This window comes from Acomys russatus, chromosome 25, assembly GCF_903995435.1.
Source record: "Acomys russatus chromosome 25, mAcoRus1.1, whole genome shotgun sequence".
NCBI lineage: Eukaryota > Metazoa > Chordata > Mammalia > Rodentia > Muridae > Acomys > Acomys russatus.
Genome location: NC_067161.1, coordinates 46491147 through 46516350, shown reverse-complemented (window position 1 = coordinate 46516350; position 25204 = coordinate 46491147). Strand labels below are relative to the sequence as shown.

The following is a 25204-nucleotide window of genomic DNA, read 5'->3' as shown; positions in this document are numbered from 1 at the left end:
GATGTTGCTTAACTGTCCCTTTGCCACTGAAACCATCTTACTCTCTGTTCCTGTTTCTACATGCGCGTGTGTGTGTTCCATTGAGTTTAACTAGGGTTGCTTATGCAAGCATAGATGGAGTTAGTTACTTACCCCCAGTGGCTACACTGTTGAAGAAAATGACAGACACACCCCCTCAGGAACCATTAACTATTGATAGGCTCTCAGAAAAGGAAGGAGCCACATCAGCCCCTCTCTCATTCATGAAGAAATGATGACAGGCCCAGCCATAGACAGCCGCTCAGGTAACTATAACTGAGTTCAACTAGAATGACCATACGATGTCCAGTAGACAGTATCACAAAGCACAATTACCCTTCTTATGGCTTTTATAGTCTCCTACCTCACCCCAACACACACACACACACACACACACACACACACACACACACACACACACACACACACACACACACACACACCCTACTTCTGCAACGTTCCCTGAATCCCAGAGGGAATGCTATCTACTATTTATGTCCCTTGAGGGCTGAATACTCAACAGTCACTTAACTCTCAGTGCTTTGACCAGTTAAGAACATGTTGGCGAGGATGTGGAGAGAGAGGAACACTCCTTCATTGCTGGTGGGAATGCAAACTAGTACAACCACTTTGGAAAGCTATCTGGCGCTTTCTCAGAAAAATGGGAATAGGGCTTCCTCAAGACCCAGCCATCCCACTCCTTGGAATATACCCAGAAAATGCCCTACCACATAACAGGGACATATGCTCAACCATGTTCATAGCTGCTCTATACATAATAGCCAGAACATGGAAACAGCCTAAGTGTCCCTCAGTAGATGAATGGACTAAGAAACTGTGGTATATTTACACGATGGAATACTACTCAGCTATTAAAAATGAGGAATTCCCGAAATTTGTGGACAAATCTAGAAATTATCATAATGAGTGAGTTCACCCAGAAGCAAAAAGAGACAAACGGTATATACTCACTTATATCAAAACACTAGTCCAAGGGATACGTACCATGAAAATCTTTACTTACCAAGAAAGTGGGTCAGAGGAGAGGATATCCGATTGAGATTTTAGGCAAGAGTAGCATGGAAGAAAAGAGGAAATAGTAGGAGCCACAGGGTCCTGGAAACCTACAAGAAGAACTTTATGACAGACAGATCTGGATCCTGGGGTCCTCCTCAAACTAAGGCACCAGCCAAGGAGAATATAGATAGTAAGCTTCCAACCCCTACCAAGACCTAGCCGACGAACATGATACTCTCCACCGTTGAGTGGAGAGTGAGATCTGACTCTCACACGAACTCTGGTGCCCCTTTTCTGACCATGTCCCCCAGATGGGGAAACCTGGTGGCACTCAGAGGAAGGATAGCTAGTTACCAAGAAGAGACTTGATATTCTGAGAGCATATATAGGGGGAGGAGATCTCCCTCAGTCACAGACATAGGGGAGGGGAGAAGGGGAGAAATGGGAGGGAGGGAAGAATGGGAGGAAACAGGGGAAGGGCTAACAATCGAGATGTAATATGAATAAATTAATAAAATAAACTTAAAAAAAAAAAGAATGTGGTGCACGCCCGTAATCCCAGCACTTGGGAGGCAGAGGCAGGTGAATCTCTGTGAGTTCGAGGCCAGCCTGGTCTACAAAGTGAGTCCAGGCCAACCAAGGCTACACAGAGAAACCCTATCTCAAAGCCCACCTCAAAAAGAAGCTTTTCTGGCCAAGGTTGACAGCAGCATAATTAATAGATATAAACATAAATATTTAGATGATAGTTTAACAACATGTCCATTTATGAAAACAACAGCAATAGATTCCTTGACCCAGAGCCTGTGGTCTTCCCGTGGAGTTTTGGCCAGGTTTACAATCCTAGATATGAGCTCCCTCTTGTGGAGTAAGCCTCAAGTCCAGTCAGAAGGCAGCTGGTTACCCCATAGCAGCCATGTCACTATTGGACCAGTGGGCACATTTTGTTCGGCAGGATGTAGTTTGAAGGGTTCACGGCTAGATATTTATGACTTTTCCCTCCAATCATCCTGCTTGGCACCCTCCAGGACTGTGAAGGCTGGCCAGCAGGGAGGAAGCTTCCAGGTCAGGCCCATCTTGATGCTTTTTATCCTACAACTGAACTTTGTGGTATCTTCAGCAATAGGGTCATGCCACCTAGTTCCACTGTACAGTCAAAAGGAATCGCAATAGCCTGCAATTGTTTTGGATGCCCCCTGGGGCCTCCCTGACCCATGGCACTTAAGAGGCAGTCCATGCCTTGGCATTTAGATTTTCACTTAATAACCAATGGTTTCTGAGAGGAGCATTGTCCACCCAAAGCAAAGTATCTCCATTCAAACCCTTTTAACTATATACTTAAGAAACTTACAACATAGTAGGTTCCTATACCACTCTCTCGTGCCTCCTTAGCTTGACATAAGCCCTACCCTGCTCCCTTGTCTCTCCTACCTAACCCTCAGCTTCCATCTCCCCTCAAACCTTCCACTTCAAACACTGCTCCCTCCTCCTTCTCACAGCTATTTCCTAGATCCCATTCTTTTGTGTTATTCATGCTGTCATGGGGGAGACCTGCTGTCTTCAGCTCTGACATATTATTGTTTTCTTCTTTGCCAATCTTGCTCACATTTTCTTTGTAATCTTATCTTCTGTAATACATATAGATTGGGTGTTGAACCTCCTAATATTGCCCTCTATTTTCCCTCATCTTTTTCACCATGTTATCAGGCTTTTTGGGGGATTTGGGAAGCTTTGCAAAATTTCTAAGTTCATCTTTGTTGCCCATACTCAAACCACTATTGTTAATTTCCACTAAGAATAAAATGATGATGATTCCCAATAGCGGTTTTCATCCTTCCTCCATTTAATGAAACCCATTTATCCAATAAAACGTTATAGCTGAACCACCTTGAACCTCTCTGAGAACTGGTCACCAGGCCTTTAGTGCTGTTCTTGTTGATACTGCGAGTCCTGCCTTTTCCCCGTGCCATGCTTTCCTCTTGTTTACCTTAATCTAGGCTTTTGCTAACGTATTCTGTCTGCTGAGTCTTAGAAGAAGCTAAGAAGATGCCTTGGCCACTGCAGTAATGAACACACAGCAGCTGTGATCACCCTTGGAAAACCCACAAAGACATGAAAGCTGGAGGGAGGTTCGGAGAGAAGAAGGGGACTAGCAGGAACAGGAGGAGGGTGTCAGAAAGATAAAGGGATAGGATGACTATGGTCATAATACACTGTGCATAAGTAGGAAAATGTCAACAGTTAAAGATGCACTCTTTAAAGGCTGGTATTATCTCTGCAGATAAAGACAAGTCTGACTGATAGGATTCATTTCTAAGCTCAGATGAGCTACGCTGGATGCATCCTAACTGCTAGAGTCTCTCATGGTGATGCTCTGCTCTCCTTATGGTCAGAAATCCTTGTTGGGGGTGTTAGTAGACCCGCTCGACACCCACCCTGACATACTTCCAAAATCTCCCAATTGCTGGGAGGCTCTGCAGATTGATACTTCCCCTGGTGTCCTGTGGAAGCCTCATTCTCCTCTACCCTTCTCCGGCTATCCCACACCTCCACTAGCATAGTCTCCCAACATCCCACTGGACTCTCCCACTCCTGAGACATGTCCATTGATGCACAGAGTGCGCGGAGCTTATGCCGGCTGTAACTGCTTCCTACTCACTTAGTGATAGCTTGGGAAGAAGAGGAAGGATGAGTGTGATCAGTCTGCTGTCATTAATCCTATGCCTTGCTTGCTGCTTTTCTAAGTGTTCTGTTGTGCGGGCCCAGAAACCACCCGTTTATCTTACACCTTAGCAAGGACCCACAAAGCAGCCTGGATTTCAGTTGCTGCACAGACACGGGACGTGTGCAGAAGTACCTTCTGTCTGTCCCTGTGTCTTCAGCTGTGTGAATGTACACTCTAAAGGTGACAAGTGCCATGTTTCCACTCTTACTTCTTGATAAAGTCAGAAAAAAATTGAAGCTATGCCTCTCTTAAAAAAATGTTTGCCCTTTGTGATGATGAGGTAAAATAGAGGGCTAAGTAAACGTATCAGCAGAAGGTGGCCAGCCTAGCCTCGTCCCAGTGCAGCACATCCCGGGGGCAGTCCCAAGTCTATCCTGGGCCTGCAACCATATTCTAGTTTCTCCAGCTTTGATGTGCTGTTTTGCCTCCAACAGCAACACCTGTGCTCTGTAAACTCACTGAAACCCCTCCCCACTCTTCCCCCACCACCCACCCACCCCCGCCTTCCCACCTTCCCACTCCCATCCCCCATCCACCCAACCCCCCACCACACCCCCAACCCCCACCCTTACCTCCCCTCATCCGTGTACAAGAAGAGGGGGAAAATACCATGTTTGTCTCACCTCACTGCCTTTACAGAAGCCAGAGCACTCAGTTTTGATTAGGGGTCTCTGGGCTTCCACCTCATGTGCCTCCTGCAGGAAGAAAGTGAGATTGTCTCTGGGGCGCTGCCTGAGATCACCCCTCACTTGACTTCCTTCCCTCTTCCCTCCTTGCTGTCCTTAATCCCTTAGTCTTCCCCTACCCAGCATTTCCTTCAAAATCCTCTTCCCATGAAGCTCTGTCTCTAAAGCACTAGAGGTGGCTTGGAATTACTGACCAACTTTGTGTTCCTTCCTCAACAAGCACCTTGATGAAAACCTGGCGAAGCTCACCTCCAAGTTCGAGAAAGCCACAGCAGAGAAACTCAAGTGTCAGCAAGAAGCTGAGGTGACCTCAAACACCATCTCCCTTGCAAACCGCCTGGTGAGTCTGGACTCTTGTCAAGTGCCCCAGTGGTGTGAAAAGAGGAGCAACCTACAGGGCAGCTTCCTGCTGCCTTTGGGGAGGGAGAGTGTATTCAAATGTGCAGAGATGCATGTGGGGGCTGTGACCTGAGAAGTGTGAGTACGCAGCCTCCTCTGTTCAAGCATTTTGTGGGGCAGTTCCAGAGTTCTCATCCATGCAATATTTGATCATAGGGTGCAAGATTAGGGACTGAGAAGAAGAAAGAATTGACCTGAGTAGATCCGAATGTGGCCTTATTCATGACACCCCCAACCCCTATAATCCCCTAGCGCCCACCCCCCACCTCCACCTCTACCTCCACCCCCCACCGCCCCACCCCCGTGTATGCACAGGGAAACCGGGAAGAGATGGGCAGTCTCTGGCCCTCCTGAGAAAACAAGTCTAAATGTCAGGACAAAGGTTTATTTTATTGCATCTGTGTTATATAACAAATTATCCTCCCCCCCCCAAAAAAAAATTACCCAAGGGGGAAGTGTATATATGCTGTCTTTGGTCTGGTCAAGAGAGAGCTGACTCTCTGTGGGCATGGGACCAGAGGAATATATTAAAGGGGCTAAGTGGTGTTTCGTGTCTCCTGAATTGGTTTGCCCGATGTTGGAGGCCTTCATAGTCCACACCATCTTTATAAGATTCAGATGCCTTCCTTCTTTGTTTCATAGGAACTGTTTCGTAAAAAAACAAAAATCAAAAAACAACAACAACAAAACACTGTAATCATTCTACAGTATTTCACAATTTTGCGGGGGCCGGGATTTGGGTAGAATTTCGCTTGCTGTGTTGTTTCCATGCCTGAAGAATTCAGGGTTACTCGGTCCTGGGGCTGAGCTGGCTTGAAGAGTGTAGAATGGCTTCCTTCTCCTGAAGCAGATGAGGCTGGTAGGGTAGACTCAGAAGGGCCTCTCTCCATCTCTAGGAAAGTCATAAGAGAAGATGCAACCTCTCCAGTGACTATACTAAAGGGCATCCCATCTCAGGACTCTACAAGAGAGTGGTCCAAGGGACAGGAATCAGAGCATGTCACTCTCATAAAATCTGGGACCACAGTCTAGCACAGTGTCAGTCACTTCTGCCTTAGTCCACCAAAATAGTTACGAATTCAAGGGTAGATAGATAGGCCACTGTTGCTTTTGAACTGGACAGCCTGCTGTCCTACTGTGCGCTAAGCCTGTTTAACTCTAACCTGCATTTTTGAGAGCGAGGTAACCAACCTTACCGTGCTTTGCCCTTCCCATGTAATCAGCGTTTACAACCTAAGCTAATGATGCCCATGACCCATAATAAAGTACGTGGAGATAGACAACTGTTACTTTTGTCTTGTGTCTGTTTTGTCTGGTTGAGATAGACTCCCACTCTGTCATCTAGGCTGGCTGCAAACTCGCTAACTTCCTGCCTTAGCTTTCTGGGTCTTGGGATTACAGATGCGAGGCGCCATGCCTGACTTTTGACGAGAGGTTAAAGAATCTGTGGCTTTTTGAAGTTCCCCATGCCTCATGTTTCTGTGACATCCAGCATGGAAGGCTAGAGAGCAGCTTCTACGGAGCACGGTTTCTCTCTAGCCTGGAGTCTTGGCAGTGCCACTCCCACCTAAGGAGAGAGAAGCAATTCCTTCTCTCATTGATCCCAGCTATAGCCATGTTTCTTTGAACTTAAGGAGCCATGCGTTGTAGCCACCACCAGGCTGAGCTGTGGTTTAATGGAGATGCTAGTCCATATGTGTCAGTTGCTGTGTGCGCTGACATTGCATTGAGACATGGAAAATAGAAATAAGACACAGAAAGTTTCCTCTTGGAGTTCTTTAGACCTTGAATGAGCATACACATGATTTCTCCTTAGCTTTCTCTGCCTCGAGTCTGTGGTATGTTATATTGTTCTGACCTGTACCTGTTGTCTGTCCCTACCAATGGAGTTTGCTCTTTGTTTATTGAACAGGACAGAAATAGGTGGTGCGTGGTATGGGAAATGGATGGAGAATGGTTTTCAACAGAAATATTTAATAGAATTTTACAGGGAAGAGGTTACTTTCCTGACCACGACAAACCTGGAGCAGCTCTTAAAACCTCACAGATGTTACCAAGCGACATCTGCACATTGCTCCCAATATTTATGAGATATTGCTTGTAAGATTGCTTTCAACCTGCTGGCTGCTTTCAGCAAATATTTACCATAACATACATACACATGTTTTATCATGGGTCAGGGGCATGGGAGCACATGACTTAAGATTAAAGCTATGCATTAGCTTAGGCTGTAAAAGCCGATAACACAGGAAGGGTGGCCCGTACTGAGGTTGGTCACCTTGTTCTTATAAAGGCAAGTTAGAGTTAAATAGGCCGAGCCCATAGTACTGTAGAGCAGGTTGAATACATAGACCTAAACAGTCTCAAAGCATGTTACCAGCTTGGATGCAAGGTCTGGCAGAAAACTGCGTCTCCACAGTTGTAGGTGAGACAGGCTGCCATGCAGCCTCGAGATGACCAGTTTTCACCAAACAATTTGGTTTATAGACAGCACCCTGCAGATATGCAAGAAATAAGCCAGATCTGGCTGGCCTGCCTCCCGCCTAGCTCCTTACCTGGCTTCCAAAACTCAACGCAGCCTTCTCCGTCATCTGGCGACTTCTCCATATGCATTTCCATGAGAGGCTGTGGGGCTGGATGTACGGACGCCAAAGCCACTTCTGTCTCTACAACAGAGACTCTGTAAGAGAAACTTGGACTTCGCTGTTGTTGTCTAAGAATGGGGCAGGGCCTTGTTGGTTGGCAAATCCTTCTGGCTCTGCCAGCTCTAATAGTGTGTCTTCTTCCAAATATGAGCCAGGTCAGCTGAGATGTGTTCTGCAGTCTTTGGTACGTTGTACACACTCGTGTGTGAATATATCACTGCCTCAGTTCACCTCTGTCTTCCCACCCACTGGAAGTTCTTTAAGGCACATGGGCTTGATTATATTTTCATACCTCCAGCGCTTAGGGAGGAGAAAGAGGATAAGCCTCCCTTTCTATTATGCCCTTACAGACCAGACACAATGATAAGTGGTAACACATATGAGCACACTCAGTCCTCACATCATCCCATGGAACCGGTGTAGCTGTCTCTACAGATACAAAGGGCAGAGCCTTGCAGCCCATGTTCAGAACCTGCTGCCATTCCACAGCCCATGTGATACACAACACAGAATAGAGTCTTGTGTGCTGGTACATCACCCGCAGCCAGGCCATGGCTAATGGGAAGGGGCCGCCCAATCTTATGTGTGTAATGCATATGTCATTGCAGCAGTTAGGAGGCTGATGTGAGAAGGTCATGGGTTCAAGGTCATCATAGTAAAGATGTTGGAGAAAGAGACTGCTTGATGCTATAGCGCGGGCCACCCGTTTCCTTCATTTAAGCTGGTTTAAACTTTGACGTCGCGACAGTGGTTTCCTGAGACTTCCTGCCACGGACGTAGAGCATGCGACCTCCTCAACTGAACACACAACTCTGCAGGCTCCAGCTGACTCATCTCTCCTCTGTCTGCCTTTTTAACGACAGGTGGGAGGACTCGCTTCTGAAAACATAAGGTGGGCAGAGGCCGTGCAGAACTTCAAACAGCAGGGAAGGACATTATGTGGAGACATTCTGCTTGCCACAGCTTTCGTTTCCTACTTGGGTTTCTTTACCAATAAATACCGCAAGAGCCTCGTGGATGGGACCTGGAAACCCTATCTGAGCCAGCTGAAAGTACGTATGTAAATGCCTTTTCCACCAACGTAATTCATTGAATTGAGCTGAACTTAGAGGGAAAAACAAAAAGGCAAGTTTATTGGGGCAGCGCTTGGGCAGGTTCACCAACCTCCCAGGAGTGGGTCAGTGAAATCACAAGGCTAGGCTGGGGTAGAAGCTTCTTAAAGGGGAGTTGTGGGGATGGGGGATGAATTGTGATGTGATGGTGGGGTAGGTGGGGTACTTGTCAATTCCCAAACACTGACCAAATGCGGAGTACAAAAGACATCCCCGGCCAGGACAGCTTCAGCACAGTCATAGTCCAGAGGGAGTTAGGTCCACAGACGTCCACAGCAGGAGGAGTGTGCACAATTCACAGTGCACCCCGAGGCGTATTACAAATGCCATTCCTAACCACAGCCCTAGAATGCAAAATGCATTTTGTACAATGATGCCTAAGTTTTCCTGGATCAGCTCATAAAATTCTGCCTGCTTAATGATTTGATGGGCTGGTTTAAAATGGACCCGGCGCTGGGGATATCACAATGACTAGTTCCGGGAACCACTGTCACAGGGATTAATTCTTTCCTGAGATATCAATGGGAACCATTTACAGGGAAGAGCCACAATGACCTGCTCGCTGCGGGGTTAAGTTTTTAATACCCACATTTTGGGAAATGCATCCGAACCACAGCAAACAATCTGGAAAAGTCTACGGATCCTGGAAAAATGCTATACTCGTAATGTTATAAAGAAAACATGGCAAAACACATTTCTGTTTCTCTTTTGTTGTATTTCCTCCATAGAGCTCAGACCCGCTTATACCTCATAATCCTCCTGCCTCATCCTGGCTACCCCAACCTTCTCAAGGGAAATCAGTGCTATGGAATTTTTATCCTGAGATCAGAAATGTGTTTTAAGCTGGGCACGGCATCATCATACGTGTGTAATGCATATGTCATTGCAGCAGTTCTGAGGCTGATGTGAGAAGGTCATGGGTTCAAGGTCATCATGGTAAAGATGTTAGAGAAAGGACGGGAGGAAGAGATTGCTTGAAGCTGTAGCGTGGGCCGCCCATTTCCTTCATTTAGGCTTGTTTAAACTTTGACGTGTGACATGATGTCTCACCTAGAAACTTCATGCTCTAGAACTGTGTGATTGAGTTGCCAAAAAAAAGCCTCACAAAAATGTCATAATGTGATTTTTGTGAGACCACATCTACAGCTATCCGGGGGACTGTGTAGCCAAAGGGCTCCACTTGAACATGCCTAAAGGAAAAGGCAATGGTTTCAGTAGTGTTCCTGAGGTACTGAAAGGCAATTGAATCAAAGAGTTTAAAGGGTGCAAGTCTAAGCCTCAGAATCATTATACTAAATGGAAGTGGCCAGACACAAAAGGTCACATCTTGTATGATTCCATTAAATATCCAAAATAAGAAAAGCTATAGAGACAGAAAACATTTAGTAATTGCAGAGAACTTGTGGTAGAGAGATGCAGGGAGGGGTTGTTTAATGAGAAAGAGCCTTCCTTTGGGGCCATGAAAATACCTGGGAGTAAACGGATGGGGCTGAAAGCCGCGTAACACCGTGCGCATGCTATCCCCCACTGAATTGTACACCTTATACAATGGTTCGTTTTACCTTGTGTAAAGTTTACCTCTTTTAAACAGTCCGTAAGCCAATGAAAAGGACTGTTTGTAGAAGAACTAGGTGAGCTGAGAGAGGCCAAAATAGAAAAACAGGAAGGATTTTCCAGCCCTGAGAGAACACAGAATGGATGGAGGTCTCAGGGCTGGGGGTGTGCTTCCCAGATGGCCCCAGCAGGCATGCTCCCTTGGGAGGAGGGGCAGTGAGGGAGCAGCCTTGAGGAGGGAAGATTGGAGTAGGGAAAGGAAGCTCCCCAGCCCTTTTCAAGCAGGTACAATAGATGAGAGGAGAGAGTGTCTTGTGTGGGCTGGTACTGCTACCAGAAAACCAATAGGAGAAATAGAGAAATACATCAGGCAAGTCAATATCTACATGGCTGTAGGCATTATAGGTCAATATCTAAATAATCAGAGATAGCTCAGTCTCCAAGCGAAACTGCCTGAGGTAGATCAAGGAGACCCACACAGTAGAGGGAGAGACCCAATTTTCCCAAACTATATTTTGACTTTGGCACACATGCCATTATCAACATGCTTTTGGCAATAGTCACTCAGCCAGGAAAGAAGTCTTCAGAGGGGTGCTGGTCTCCCTGTCAAAGGGCTTACGTCATGTAATGAGATACTGTGGGTTCTCCCCCACAGAGATACGGTTTTCCATTCAGAGTGTCACCTCTTCATCAGGTTCCCATCCCAACCATCCCAACCTTGGACCCACTGAGGATGCTGACTGACGATGCGGACGTGGCTGGCTGGCAAAATGAGGGCCTCCCCGCAGACCGCATGTCCATGGAGAACGCCACCATCCTCACCAACTGTGAGCGCTGGCCGCTCATGGTCGACCCTCAGCTGCAAGGCATCAAATGGATCAAGAACAAATATGGAGAAGAGCTCCGGGTCACCCAAATTGGCCAGAAAGGGTAAGTGGCTGGTCACAGAAGTTGCCACTGTTGCCTTTTGTATAAGAAGAAAAGATTACACGGAGCACACGTAAGCCCTGGTGGCTTATTTTTCTTCTTCTGACCTCTCCATCAATCAACCATCCTGATTTCTTGCAGGTCCCCCCCTCCCCCCAGTTTAGGAAGTATTTCAGCAAGATAATTGGGTACCAGCTCTTCACTCTTTCACATTCAAAATCATGCACTATCAGTAGGATGACTGTAGTTCATAATTTATTATTCATATCATAGGAAAAGAAGAATTCAAAGGTTCCCAACACAAAGCAAGGGTAAGCATTTAAGGAAAACTATTTACCCTGACCATTGCATAACTCATACATGTATCAAGAATACACAACTATTATATGACAGTTAAAAGGATGCGGTGTCTTCTCATCTCTTCTGGGCAAACATTGTCACCATTCTGGTGTTCATCTCTTTGATATTTATCATTGGTTATCAAACAAACAGTACCAGAATCACATAGGAGGTAAGCTCGGGCAATGCCTGTAGGGAATTATCTCAACTAGGTTAGCCTCTGGGCCTTAATTAGGTTCACTGAAGTAGGAAGACCCACCCTTAAAAGTGGGTGGCACCATTCCCTAGGCTTGGGACCCAGACTGTACATACAGGAAAAGGCTGCTGTGGTTGTTTGAATGAAAATAGCCCCTTTAGGCTCACAGGGAGTGGCGCTTTTAGAAGGTGTGGCCTTGTTGGAGGATGTGTGCCACTGGGGGTGGGCTTGGAAGTTTCAGAATCTCAAGCTAGGACCAGTGTCACTCACTCTTCCTGCTGCCTGTCCAGATGTAGAACTCTCATCTACCTCTCCAGCACCTTGCCTGTCTGCACAACGCCTTCCTCCCTCCTTGTCATGATAATAATGGACTAAACCTCTGAAACTGTAAGCTAGCCCCCATTAAATGCTTTCCTTTGGTTATAAGAGTTGCTGTGGTTATGGTGTCTCTTCACAGCAACAAAACATTGACTAAAACACTAACCGAGCATGGCCATTCTGCCCTCTCTAGTTTGGCTCTGTGAATGCAGCTTAACCAGCAACCTCAAGCTCTTCCCTCCAGACTCACCTTGATGGTCAGTACCTATGAGCCAACATAGACTCTTTCCCCCTTAAGCCAGATCAGGCCTGGTGGCACACTAAGTACAGACCAGGAACAGTCAGGACCAGCTCTTGAGGGAGGGGGGCAACCTGGTCACTGGCTTAGGTTTACTCTGTTCAGCCTGGCTCTTGGGCTTTGCTGCCAGTTTCCATGGGAGCCTCTTCTGCAGGAGGCTGACAAGCCTGGTGCTGATCTTTGGTCTAGCATAGCAGTAAGGGAAGCACCAGCTTCTCCCTGATCTACATCATGGCTCTCGTGATGTTCGATCTGTACCAGCAGGCTCATACTGATGACGTCAGAGGGAGCCATCTGACTGACATCTATCAGTCAGTCCGATGCTCACTGCATCGGAGAACCCAAAGCATGGAGACCATGGATGGATAAAAGAGAGTCCCCCATGGACCCGCCTGGCAAAAAAAACAGATGTCAGGAGGAAGTGGCCAGAGCAGACTGTTATGTGGCCTTAAGAAAAATATCACAGAAAGGGAGACCTTGCCCACAAAGGGGACTAGCAATGACAAATGGAAAGTCACAGGGTAAGGTTGTGTCACTGGAGATGAAAAATGGCCTGAGCAAGGCTGACCCCTAGCCTCAGGGTAGCTGCAAATGAATCAGTGGGAAGAAATGAGTGGTGGAAGCAACTCCAAGCATCACCGTGGAGGAAAATGATTTGCTAGCTTGTCCCACAGCTTTAGGAAGGGATTAGCCTAAAAGATGCCCATGGGAGGAGGGCCAGGAACCACTGACGGTGATGAAGGTCGGTGTGCGCAAAGGGGACCACCCTAAACTGGGGCCTATGTGGTTTTTGGAGTGAACCACCAGGATCTTCTTCTGAGGGACCAGGTCTGAAAGGCTGTGTCTTGCCTGTGTTCCGAGTGGTTTCCAGGTCTGTGTGGTAGTCCTTAAGTTCTCTGGAAAGATGGAACAAAGATGGGTTTCCTTGACTGCCTAAATCCTTTGTCTTCAAGACCAAACAACAGAAAGCAAGCAGACCGTGTCATGTATAGAAAGCACCCCCAGATGGTCTGCATTTAATACCTGCGTAACTGGCTCTGTGGCCTTTCACGCTACTGAAGCCTCTATGCCAGAGGTATGGTACAGGAATGGTCAAAACAGTGGGAGGACTTTCAGTGCTGCCTTATGTCTGCATGCACACAGCACAGCCGTGTGCAGCCTTGGCTTTTGATCTGCACAGTCACACAGGCCATGGTCCTGTTTGGACGCCCTCAAGACTGGTCACAGTGGAAAGAAACTCTCGAGCGTGTGTTGAGCTGTTCTGGAAAGGCACTCAGGATTGGGAAGCTTCCAGGAGAGTATTGCTCTGTCTGGTGTGTTGTCAAAGGAGAATGTGGTGGTGATTATGAGGTTCTCCTGGAGTTGCTTTGTTTTGTTTGACACAGGGTCTTAGATAGCCCAGGCTAGCTTTGAACTTCTGATCCGCCTCCTTCCTTCTACACTAAATGTTAGGACTAGAGGAGTGAACCACCATGCCCAGTTTATGTGGTTGTGGGGATAAAAACCCACCGCTTCACCCATGCCAAGCAGACACTCCATCAACTGAGCAACAGCCCAGTGGCGCTTCGTGGAGTCTTAACATGTCTTCAATGCACACTCGGAAGGGCTCCTGCCTGAGATATTTTTCCATCTCAGCTTCTCTCGAGTCGCCCAATAGAAATGGGTATTTGTAATGATTCCCTGCTCAGCTCGGGGTGACCTCTTACCATTTCTGCATTTAATAGATCCATGGCGTTTAAAATATAGTCGAAATGGAGGCCCCGTGGTAGAGTAGCAATGTTAAATTTAGAATAATCTCTTTAAAGTAGGAGCCCTAAAGCCCTCAGACCAAAGGAGCCCAAGCCTGTCCCTAGAGCTCGCATACAGAACGTGAGACATTTACCTCTCTTGTAAAATTTCCCAGCCCTAAGAGTTGAGGAGCTTTTTCTATGTGTTGTTGTTGTTGTTGTTGTTTTGCTTTGGTTTTTGTGTTTAGGTACTCAGGGATAGGGGTGAATATGCCATAGCACATGTTGTAGAGGTCAAAGGGCAACTTTCAGGAATCAGTTCTCTCCTTCCTCTATGTGGGTTCCAGGAATCCAATTCAAATTGCCATCCTTGACACAAGGTGCCTTGGCCCACTGAGCCATCTCACCAGCCCCAAGGTCTCTTGGAGATTTTTCTGAGCTGATTCCCTCTGCTGTTTGTTAACAAGTTAGTAAAAATCATTTTTAAATGTTTGGAAAGGCTGAAGGGGTAGCTTAGTGGTTAAGAGTCATGGCTGCTCTTCCAAAGAACCTGAGTTCAAGACCCAGCACCCACAGCTCACAAACCATCCAGAATTCTAGTACCAAGGGATCTGATTCGTTTTACGGCCTTCACTCACACAGAAGCATACACAACATACAAATAGTAAAAGCAAATCTTTAAAAATAAATAAAATAGTATATGCTTCCTAGGCCTCCCAAAGTGAAATTTAAGAACAGCTATCTGTGGGTTAACTAGTGGTGCGTACCAGCTTGTGCTGTGTGCTAAAGAGATGCCCCGTGCACCATTTTAGTGCTTTCATAAAATAGATAAAAATCTGTTCTTAACTATAATAAATGTCTTATTTTACATGTGTAAAAAATTACTTTGGAAGAATATTCAGTGCCTTGAGGAAATGTTTATATTTTATGTGTAAAAAAAAAAACTAGGCTATAAAGCAAAAGTACCATATGAATTCAACAATACAAAAAGTAAAATTGAAAATGCAATGTGGTCAGCTTACCATACCTACACACTGCACAGAAAGCCAACCCTGTGTCCAAAATACCTGGGAACAACTGCATTTGTGCTAAACATGTGCAGACATTGCGTGACTGTTATTAATAATCCTATGCAACCACCATTACACAATGCTTTACTGAATCAAGTATTATAAATAAAAGTAAATGGAAGGATGGCTGCAGACTGTATGCAAACATTACCCCATTTCACGTAAGATGTGATCGAGCACTTGTTGGTTTTGTTTCCCATGGGACCCCAAACCAATTGCCCAGTACCAAAGGACCACCCAAATAACCAGACGTCCACAGAAAACACTGAGTTGTACAGGTCATTTTAAGTAGAGGAAAATGTAGGAGCTGAAGACATTTCTGGAAGCTGTGCCTCCCTGCCCAACACTACACTTCCCTCAGAGGCACGGCGGTCTTGCTAAGCTGCTTCAGATCTGTGCGTTGGTATGGACTCACATACCAACATGCCTACTTTGCTCTTCAGTTGTCTTCAGAGCATCGAGTGTGCGCTGGAAGCTGGACACGTGGTGCTGATTGAGAACCTTGAGGAGTCCATTGATCCTGTCCTGGGGCCTCTGCTTGGGAGAGAAGTCATCAAGAAAGGCCGGTGAGACTGCACAGCCGCCCCTTGCCCTGGGTAGGACCTGTGGAGAGGTCAATTATAGAACCACTCCCCCTTGGCTCAGGGCAAGGAGCTCTCTGCAGCTTCCTTTCCTCTAGCAGCAGGCCCGTTGTGTTGCCCTTGGCTTCTGGAAGCCTGTACCCCTTTGCCCTGCTTTGAATGGCCACAGTTCATGATCTGAGAGGTCAAAAGCAGACAGACTCTTAGGACAAGCCAGATGTGTGAGGCTTACAACTCAGCTCCTGGTCAATTTGATGACCCTTTGTGACTTTGAAGGCTTAGGAGAGGTACAGGGTAGAAAGAGGAAGCTGACAGGAATGAGAAAAGGAAAGGAAGTAGAAGCGCTTCCATTTCATATGATAGGAGTGCTAATTAACAGGAAGCTGCGATTAACTCTGGGGCCGTCCTTACCTGTTTTCTGTTACTGTAACAAAATACTCAAGGCTAGGTAGTTTATTAAGAAAATGTGTTTGTGTAGTTCACAGTTTTGGAAACAGAAAGCCTACGATTGACCAACTGCATCCGATGAGTCTCTTTGCAATGTCACAACATGGCAGATGGCATTGGGGTGGGAGTACATGGCAGGAGTGGGGTTAGGAGGGATCACGTGATGAGACAGGAAGCAAGAGATTGTTGAGGGTCCAGGCTTTCTTTCTCAGGGACTAATCCACTCCTGTTAGACCCAACCCCCCAACCCTCCCAAGAAATAGCATCAACTGCTTCCAATTACCGTCCACCAGACCACACCTCTCAGACAGACTCGGGGAGTGCATGCTCGCGTGCGCGTGTGTACACAAACACAGAGGGGGTGGGCATATGGAAGCCCAAGCTCCCAGTACATGGATCTTTGGGAGCAAACCACACCCAGGCTTTAGCAGGAGCCTTACCAGTTGCACAGTCCCCAAACTACCCTTCTGTGTTTCCAGCTGAACCTGCTTCTGTATTTAACTGTTTCACCCCCATCAAAGCCATTCCTCTTCTAGCTGAAAAAAAAAACAAGAAAGAAAGAAAGAAAGAAAGAAAGAAAGAAAGAAAGAAAGAAAGAAAGAAGAAGCCTAGGAAGCCTTCCTGCCAACTGAAAGCAGATGCCCTTTTGGCCACACTCCGTGCTGCCATCTGCTGGGACATTTTCATAGCAATGGAATCTATACTGACACAGTGGGAACAGCTCTGCCCAGAGTTTCATAGTGCAAGACGAAGCATGAGACAAAACTTAATCCTTCCAACCTTCCCCTAACGTCAAGTCAAAGAAGGGTCCTAGCCAGTTAGTTGTTAGACATAATTAGGAAAAAATGTGTGAGAATATGATAATACTGTTGACTATGCTCTTATTTTTTTTTTTTTTAATCTAAAATTCTACCTGAAGGCACCTGCCTTCACCTGAGCCTATGTGTTACAGATTCATTAAGATTGGAGACAAGGAGTGTGAATTCCATCCCAGCTTCCGGCTCATCCTTCACACCAAGCTGGCCAACCCTCACTACCAGCCAGAGCTGCAGGCTCAGGCCACGCTGATCAACTTCACGGTGACCAGGGATGGCCTGGAGGACCAGCTGCTGGCCGCTGTAGTCAGCATGGAGAGGCCAGACTTGGAGCAGCTGAAGGTGTGTCAGAGATGGGCCGCAGACGGAAGGCAACCTCTGCCTCCAGGTCCTTCAGTGCGGCCACTGCGGGAGCAGCGGTGGGCAGTACCCCCTTGAATCCTGCACAGTGTTTTCCTCAAGACATTAGATGGGTCCCAACCCTACCTAGTCACCTGTGAAGACCCAGTTGGCAAAGGGAGAATGTGGTGAGCTGAAGAACAGGAGCAGGGAATTTGGGAGAGTGGCCATTCCTGTCCCCAAGAGCAGGGCCTGACTCGGGGCTCTGAAATGCGAGCATCTGATGTCACATACTCACTAGGGGACATCCAGAACCAAGTAGGATTAAATTATGCCTGGGTAACGGAAACAGGGTCACCCTTGCTGGGCTTGTGTCCTAGCTGACTTAAGACACAGGTCAGGCAGCTTCGACAGCAGGCACCTGGGTCTCGTCAATTCTGAAGGCTGGAGGCCCAGGACCACAGTGCTGGCTTCTTGCGTGGCTTCATTTCTGGGCTGCTGGTGGCTGCCTGCTCATATGACCTCTCATATCTATATGGAGGTAGGAGCCTCTCTCTTGTGTTTCTTCTGGGAACATTGATCCCATCCAGCAAAGGCTCCCCTGTGTGACACCAAGCACTTCCCTATAGAGCCAGTTGGAAGATTAGAGTCTCAGCATACCACTTTGGGAGAGTATAGTTCAGTCCATGCAGTAAGCATTTAATTGGGGCTGGCTTTGCAGTTTGAAAGCTTAGTAGTCCACTGTCATCATGGTGAGGTGCAGGCAGACATGGTGTTGGAGGAGCCAAGAGTTCTACATCCTCAGGCAGCCAGGAGGAGGGAGACTAGATGTGTTTAACACGGGGCATAGCTTGAGCATTAAGACTGCAAAGCCCTCCCTCCACAGTGACACTTCTTTTAACAAGGCCACACCTCCTAATTGTACCATCCACTATGGCCAAGCATTCAAACACATGAATCCGTGGGGACTGTTCCTATTCAGACCACCACACACGGCATTTGTGAGGTTGAGTCCAAGGCTCCCCAGAACTCTCTCCACACCATCATTTATTACTCAAGAGACACCCTGGAGCCCAAAGTACACAACAAACAAGATTATAGTGTAGAAGACCCAACAGAGCCCAAGGATGACCATGTACCCGTCTACAGACCTTATGGCCAAGCAGAGGAGCACAGGAAGTAGAAATGCAAACTGAGAAATAATGTCATTTTAGCTACTCTAAGAATATTCAGGAAATGAAACAAGGTAATATGGAAAGCCACAGGCTTAAGCTGGCTCATCATGACCTCTCTGTCTCCCATTTGCCAGAATCATATTTGTGTGCATGTGTGTCTGTGTATATGCATGCATGCTCACGTGCACACTAGCAGGCACAGCTTAAGGAGAGTAATTTAAATAGTAGTCATCAGAAAGCTTGTATGAGAGGCCAGGCATGGTGGCATATGCCTTTAATCCCAGCACTCTGGAGATAGAGGCAGATGGATCGCTGTGAGTTTGAGGCCAGCTTAGTCTACAAAATGACTCCAGGACAGCCAAGGCTACACAGAGAGACCCTGTCTTGAAAAACACCAAAAAACAAAAAACAAAAAAAGAGCTTGTATGAAGTGTTGGCATTTGAGCTAATTCCTAAGTCATTTGAAAGCCTCTGGGTACAGAGTGTTCCCAGAAGGGAACAGCCAGTCCTAGCCTCAGGCTGGCTTAAGGTCTGTGTTTTTAAGAGAACAGAGGCTGGAGTAATGGCTCAGCAATTAATAATGCTTGCTTCTCTTGTACAGGATCCAAGTCAGTCTCTAGCACCCATGTGAGACAGCTCACAACCATCTCTAACTCCAACCCAAGGAGATCTGACACTTTCTGGCCTCTTTGGGCACCTGCACACATGTGCATGTACAGACACATATACACATAATTACAAATGAAAATAGGTCTTTAAAAAAAAAAAGAAGAAACCAAAGTGAGTGAGGGTGGCATGGCTGAAAGCCCTAACTTGTAAGTTGTTCTTAACTGTGATGCAAAAGTTTCACAAGTCAAAGATGCTAGAGCCATCTGGAGTCAACTCCGTGTGCCAGCATATAAGTAAAAAGTGCCAAGTGCTTTCGCATGCCAAGTCTCACCATCACAAATCAAAGAGGACCTGAGAGCTATCAGAGTCCAACCCCACCCTGGCCACACTGAAGATCTTGTTGGGACTGTGTGAGGCAGATGGGTTTGTCTTTTAAGAACTCCTTCACTGTCCATCTGATGCCAGTGAAGCAAAAGACAGAACTCTCGGGTGAACTGAACCATTACTGTAGTGTCTGCCCACAAGTTCCATTTCGTGACATCAGCCCTGCACTAAGCATAGCATGGAGTTCTTAGGTATAAGGACTGGCAGTCACAGGTTACCAACATGGAAAGCGCATAAGGACCAGCCCATGGTCTCCATTCTAAACCAGTGGGGGGGGGGGGCGACTGTATCCTGGAGCCTGCGGACACCAGATGGCTGCTACTCCAGTCCCGCATGTAAATGATGTGGTTTTTGCCTGGACATGCCTACATCCTTCCATATGCTTTGAATCACCTCTAGGTTACGTCTCACATCCACTACAACATAAATGGTACACTGATCACTCAGACTGCTGTCCGGGGGGATGACATTAAAAGTATGGGCACGTTCAATTCAACTGAAACTTTAACAGTAGTGTCAGCCTAGGCCACTTGCCTTTTCACACCCGGAATCATGGAGGCCAGCTGCACACCTGCAGCCTGGACCCCACTCACCTGCTCCCTTCCGCACTTGGTCAAATGCATTCTGCCCTTCTACCCTTGGTACACTGCCAGGAAGGACTCAGGTCCTTCCAACATCTGTTTATTCGAGCCTGTCCTAGAGTGAAATGCTTTGGCGTCTCCACCTGACTCCCCCTCGCTTGATATTTGCAGTCGGATCTCACAAAGCAGCAGAACGGCTTCAAAATCACCCTCAAAACCTTAGAGGACAACCTGCTGTCCCGCCTCTCTTCAGCCTCGGGGAACTTCCTGGGAGAGACAGCCTTGGTGGAGAACCTGGAGGTCACCAAGCGGACGGCCGCAGAGGTGGAGGACAAGGTACATCCATCCACTGTGGGATGACGGGAGACCCAGGCCGGATGCTCGCTTGGTTCCTGCTTTCCCTGTTCTCGGTACTTGAGTCTGGCTCCCGTTTCCATCTTCCCAAGTTTCTCCTAAAAAGCCCACGTGCATATGGGCAGCCAGTGCTACCTAGATGCAGTGGGTTGTTAAAAAAAAAAAAAAAAAAAAAAGACATAAAGTTGGGAGGTAGACATGTTGGGAGTGGTACAGGAGTAATTGGAGGAGAAAAATGGGGGTGTGAATGGTCAGGTTCTTTATATACCTCTGTGAAATTCTTAAGACTAAAGAAAAATTATAATTTTTTCTTTATTTTTGAGACAGGGCTTCTCTGTGTAGCCTCGGCTGTCCTGGACTCATTTTGTAGACCAGGCTGGCCTCAAACTCACAGAGATCCATTTGCCTCTGCCTCCCCGAGTCCTGGGATTAAAGGCAAGTGTCACCAAAACTGGCTGAAATTTTATAATTTTTTTTTTTTTTTTTGTCGTTTTTAAAAATCTAGGCATGATCCTGGAGTGGCCCCTGCCCATGCTGGGTTACAGAGCTTTGCCTTCTAGAAAAGGGTTTTGATATTGCCACGTCACAGAGCACTTATGTCTGAGTGGTGCCCTGCTTTTTTTCTGCAGGGAAGGATACCCACAGAGAATGCCTTAGTTTGTGGAATTGCCCCAAAGCTGAATAAGTCGAATGATCCAGATGTGATTGTGTCCTAAGACAATCCACTGGTCTGACCCCCACCCCTCCCCAAAAACTCTCAAGGTCTGACTTTAATGAGCAAACATTAGTAACATACCAGGAAACTCAGTTCTCAACAACAACATCCTCCTGAGAAACAGTTACAGTACATAGCTTCTTTCCTGCGTAGCGTGAGGGAAGCCTCTCCCCCCACAGAGACTAGAAAATGACTCGATGAGAAAAGGACTCAACTCCTCCCCCCTCCCACCAACCCTCCAGCCATGTGCAGGCCCTTCTGCTTTCCCTGCCTGCCCAGATCAGACCAGTTGTGAGGCTGGCTCTGGCGAGGACTCCACACATCTGCAATGGGGACCAGGAGCAACATGTCTCCAGATGAGTGTGCTGACCGCGCCCCCGTTTCTGGGAGTCTTCCAAACAGGAGAGGCTTTGTTCAAAGTAAAAGACAAAGAAAATAGAAAAAATAAAAGCCTTGCATGCACGAGGCATGGCCAACATGTTAAAAACAGAACAAGTGAAACACCACAGTCAGTCCAGTCATCCCACTCTGAGCTTAGAAATGGCTGATGATGATGTTGGAAAGTCTCACCTAGCTCGGTGGCTGCCCTGTGACCAAGGTTTTCTGTCCATCATCTTGGCTGCTACATCTCCAGATGGGGCCATGCAAGCCTAAAAGTAGAGAAAGTCCACAGCTCTGGCCTAGAGAGACCCAGATCACACAGAGGCCATAGGTCAGAGGGTCAGGCTGGCCTTGCTGATCTCTCTGCCTCTTAACCTTTACTTTCCTCATTGTTTCTTTAAAATCAGTGCACTACTGCCCGCCATATGCCATATGGAACATTCTTATCTGTATTGTTTATTGCCCCTTTCTTTTAGTGGGTCTTTTTTTTTTTCTTTCTCATACACTTAATAGGTATTTATTTAGCAGCTGATAAATTCCAAAGTCCATGACAGCAGTTGGGATTACAACAAGCAGCACGCATGGAAGGGGAAATGGGCATCTGAGGAAAGACTGAACTCTCAGCCATGAGAGAAGCTGCTTAATGAAATGGGCCTGGTGAGATCATCTAATTCAGGGTATGATGAAAAGCGTGTCAATAGAAAAATGGAGACTCAGTTTCCAGTGTCATAAGGCATAAGGGCCAAACATAAGTCTACAATTGGTCCATGGGTCCACGTGTGCAGATAATGAGAGGCAGAAATGAAGGTAGCTCATTTTTAATTGTCTCTATAGATAGTCATGGGGGCTTAACAGCTGGGATATGTTCTGAGAGGTGTATTGCTTGGAGGACTTATGTAGACTTGTGTACTTATGTAGACACTAGCAGTTAGGCTGTCAGTGGATGCAATGACATGATGTGGGACCCCATTATACACGCCTTCCGGCCTTGACCAAAAACATCGTGTGACTGTATTTTAGGAACCCAAGAGCCAATCTTACCTGCTACTCGTGAGGGACAAGTGATGAGATATGAGTGTTGAGTGTGGGAGAGAGGTGAAAATATATTTGTGGAAAATTAGAGCATAACTTGACTAGAGGCTAAGCAGTTGGGGGCACTGAAAACTAACTCTGTCATGACACTGACTGAAAATTATGTGATTTTTTTTTTTAATGCTCTTCTGAGATCCAGCTACAGAACTTAATTTGTATTTATTAGCATCATTAACATATGGTAGTTGGATTTTTCTTAAGAGTTTCTTATTAATGAGTATTTTCATTTCAAGCATTGCTGTTTGTGTATTTTTTAGCCTTCCATCTCCTCCTAGTGAGTTTGAAATAGATCACAAATTCTTGTAGAATCTAGGCTGTCGGAATCCAGATCTACTTGTGTGGGAGTGCCTTTATCTAATAGCTCTCTTGTTTCTCCCCCAATGTCCCTCCCATGCTTCGTTTTGTTTTGTTTTGCTTTCTGAGACGGTTTCTCTGTGTGGCATTGTCTGTCCTGGACGCCCTTTGTAGGCCAGGCTGGCCTGGAACTCGCAAAGATCCGCCTGCTTCTGCCTCCCAAGTGCAGGGATTAAAGACATGTGCCACCATACCAGGCCTAATTTTTTATTTATCATGTATAGTGTTCGACCTGCATGTATGCCTACATTGCCAGAAGAGGGCACCAGATCTCATTACAGATGGTTGTGAGCCACCATGTGGTTGCTGGGAATTGAACTCAAGACCTGTGGAAGAGCAAACAGTGCTCTTAACCTCTAAGCCATCTCTCCAGTCCCTGTCCCCTGCTTCTAGCAATCACCAATCCACTTTCTGCTTCTGTGTCATTCATCTTCCAAATTAGTGGAAACACAAAGTGCCTGGGTTTCTTTGCCTGACTTCTTTTACTTGATACAGTTTCTTCCAGTTTCATCTGCTTTGATACCAATATCAGAACTACGTTGCTTGTAGTAAACTACCTCTTGACACATCGATTTCAACCTTTAGATATGTATCCAGTGGATACATAGATGAATTGTGCAGGGACCAAGCCAGGGATCTTCTGCAGGAACTTCAGGTGCTCCAATACTTTGTATTCCCTTAAACCATACATAAAACTTCTCCTTCTGCATCCATAAAAAAATGTTATTTTTAAAAATATTTTATTTAAATTTTCTTTGTTTTTAAGAATTTCATATATGTACACAATACAATATGATCATATTGTGGTATTTTGAATAAGAATGGCCCCCATAGGCTCATATATTTGAATGCTTAGTCACCAGAGAGTGGCACTATTTGAAAGGATTATAAGGATTAGGAGGTGTGGCCTTTTTGGAGGAAATATGTCACTGGGATGGGCTTTGAGATTTGAAAGACCCACACCAAGCTCTCTCTCTCTCTCTCTCTCTCTCTCTCTCTCTCTCTCTCTCTCTCTCTCTCTCTCTCTCTCACACACACACACACACACACACACACACACACACACACATACACACTCTGTTTGTGTGTCTGTCTGTCTGTCTGTCTCTCTCTCTCTCTCTCTCTCTTTCTCCCTCCCTCCCTCTTTCTCCCTCCCTCCGTCCTCCTCCCGCTCCCAGGGATCATGTTGGACCTCTCATCTACTGCTCCTCCTTATTTACATGCTCCCACCATGATGATAATGGACTAACCCTCTGAGACTGTAAGCCAGCCTCCAATTAAATGATTTTTTTCCCATAAGAGTTGACTTGGTCATGGTGTCTCCTCACAACAATAGAACAGTGACTAAGGTATACATCTACCACCTAATTTCCCCCTGAAACTTCTCCCAAATCTTCCTATTCCATCAAAACCCTTCCAACTTCATGTCTTTCATATTTTTATAACCAGTAAGTCCAGTTACAGCTGCCCATCTGCTTGTGAGTGCAGCTGTATCCTCTGGAACATGGGAAACCAAGTAATGGCCACATCATTAATAAAGAATGATTCTCCCTCCCAAGCAACCATCCACTGCCAATAGCTCCTCAGGAAGATGTGTAGCCTGGATATCATCTACTCAGTCTATGCCAAGATCAGGCTGGTTTGCTATGTAGCTCCTGTGAAGGTAGTCATAGCTACTGTGAGTTCATGATTCTGAAGACAGCATTTTGCAATATTCCTCCCCTTCCTCTGGCACTTATATTCTTTCTGCTTCCTCTTCTGTGATTTTACCTGAGCCTTCAATGGGACAGATAAGTGTGTGCGCACATGTGTGTGTGTGTGTGTGTGCACACGCACACTGTTTAGAATTGAGCACCCTATATCCTCTTCTCTGAACTAAAGCTTCTCTAACCAAGGTTGAGAGCAGCCAGGTCTGTAGGTGTAAACATAAATATTTAGAAGGCATTTTGATACTATGACCATTCAGCAAAATCACAACAGCAGGTTTTACCCTTTGACCTCTCTGGCCATGGATTTTGACTAGAATTAATGTAACAGGTACAAATACGCTTATAGAAATGAGGCGGGCCTCAAATCCAACTAGAAAGTAGTTGGTTACCCCCATTAACAGCCATGCCACTATTGCATGAGTAGGCACATCTCACCTGGTAGGTCAACAGTGCAGTATGTAAAGCCAAACAGTAAGTAATGTCATTAGTGCTTTTCTCTCAAGCAGCCACATAGTACTTTCCAGTACCATAAAAGCTGGCCAGTAAGGACAAATTTTCCTGTTTGGTTTGAGATCGATATTTTTTATGTCCTTGTAGCCATTGTGTTCTATCTTCAGCAATAGAATCTTGCCATGCA

At 46.3% G+C, this 25204-nt stretch overlaps 1 protein-coding gene across 1 annotated transcript in view; it reads left to right on the top strand.

Annotated features, from left to right (window-relative positions):
- The window catches only part of Dnah9 (dynein axonemal heavy chain 9), a 328265-nt gene that overhangs the window by 249400 nt on the left and 53661 nt on the right, over window positions 1–25204 (top strand). Inside the window, 6 exon segments of the mRNA XM_051167603.1 lie at window positions 4667–4786; window positions 8354–8542; window positions 10851–11086; window positions 15475–15597; window positions 17012–17216; window positions 20134–20298. Coding sequence (XP_051023560.1) covers window positions 4667–4786; window positions 8354–8542; window positions 10851–11086; window positions 15475–15597; window positions 17012–17216; window positions 20134–20298 — 1038 coding nt within the window.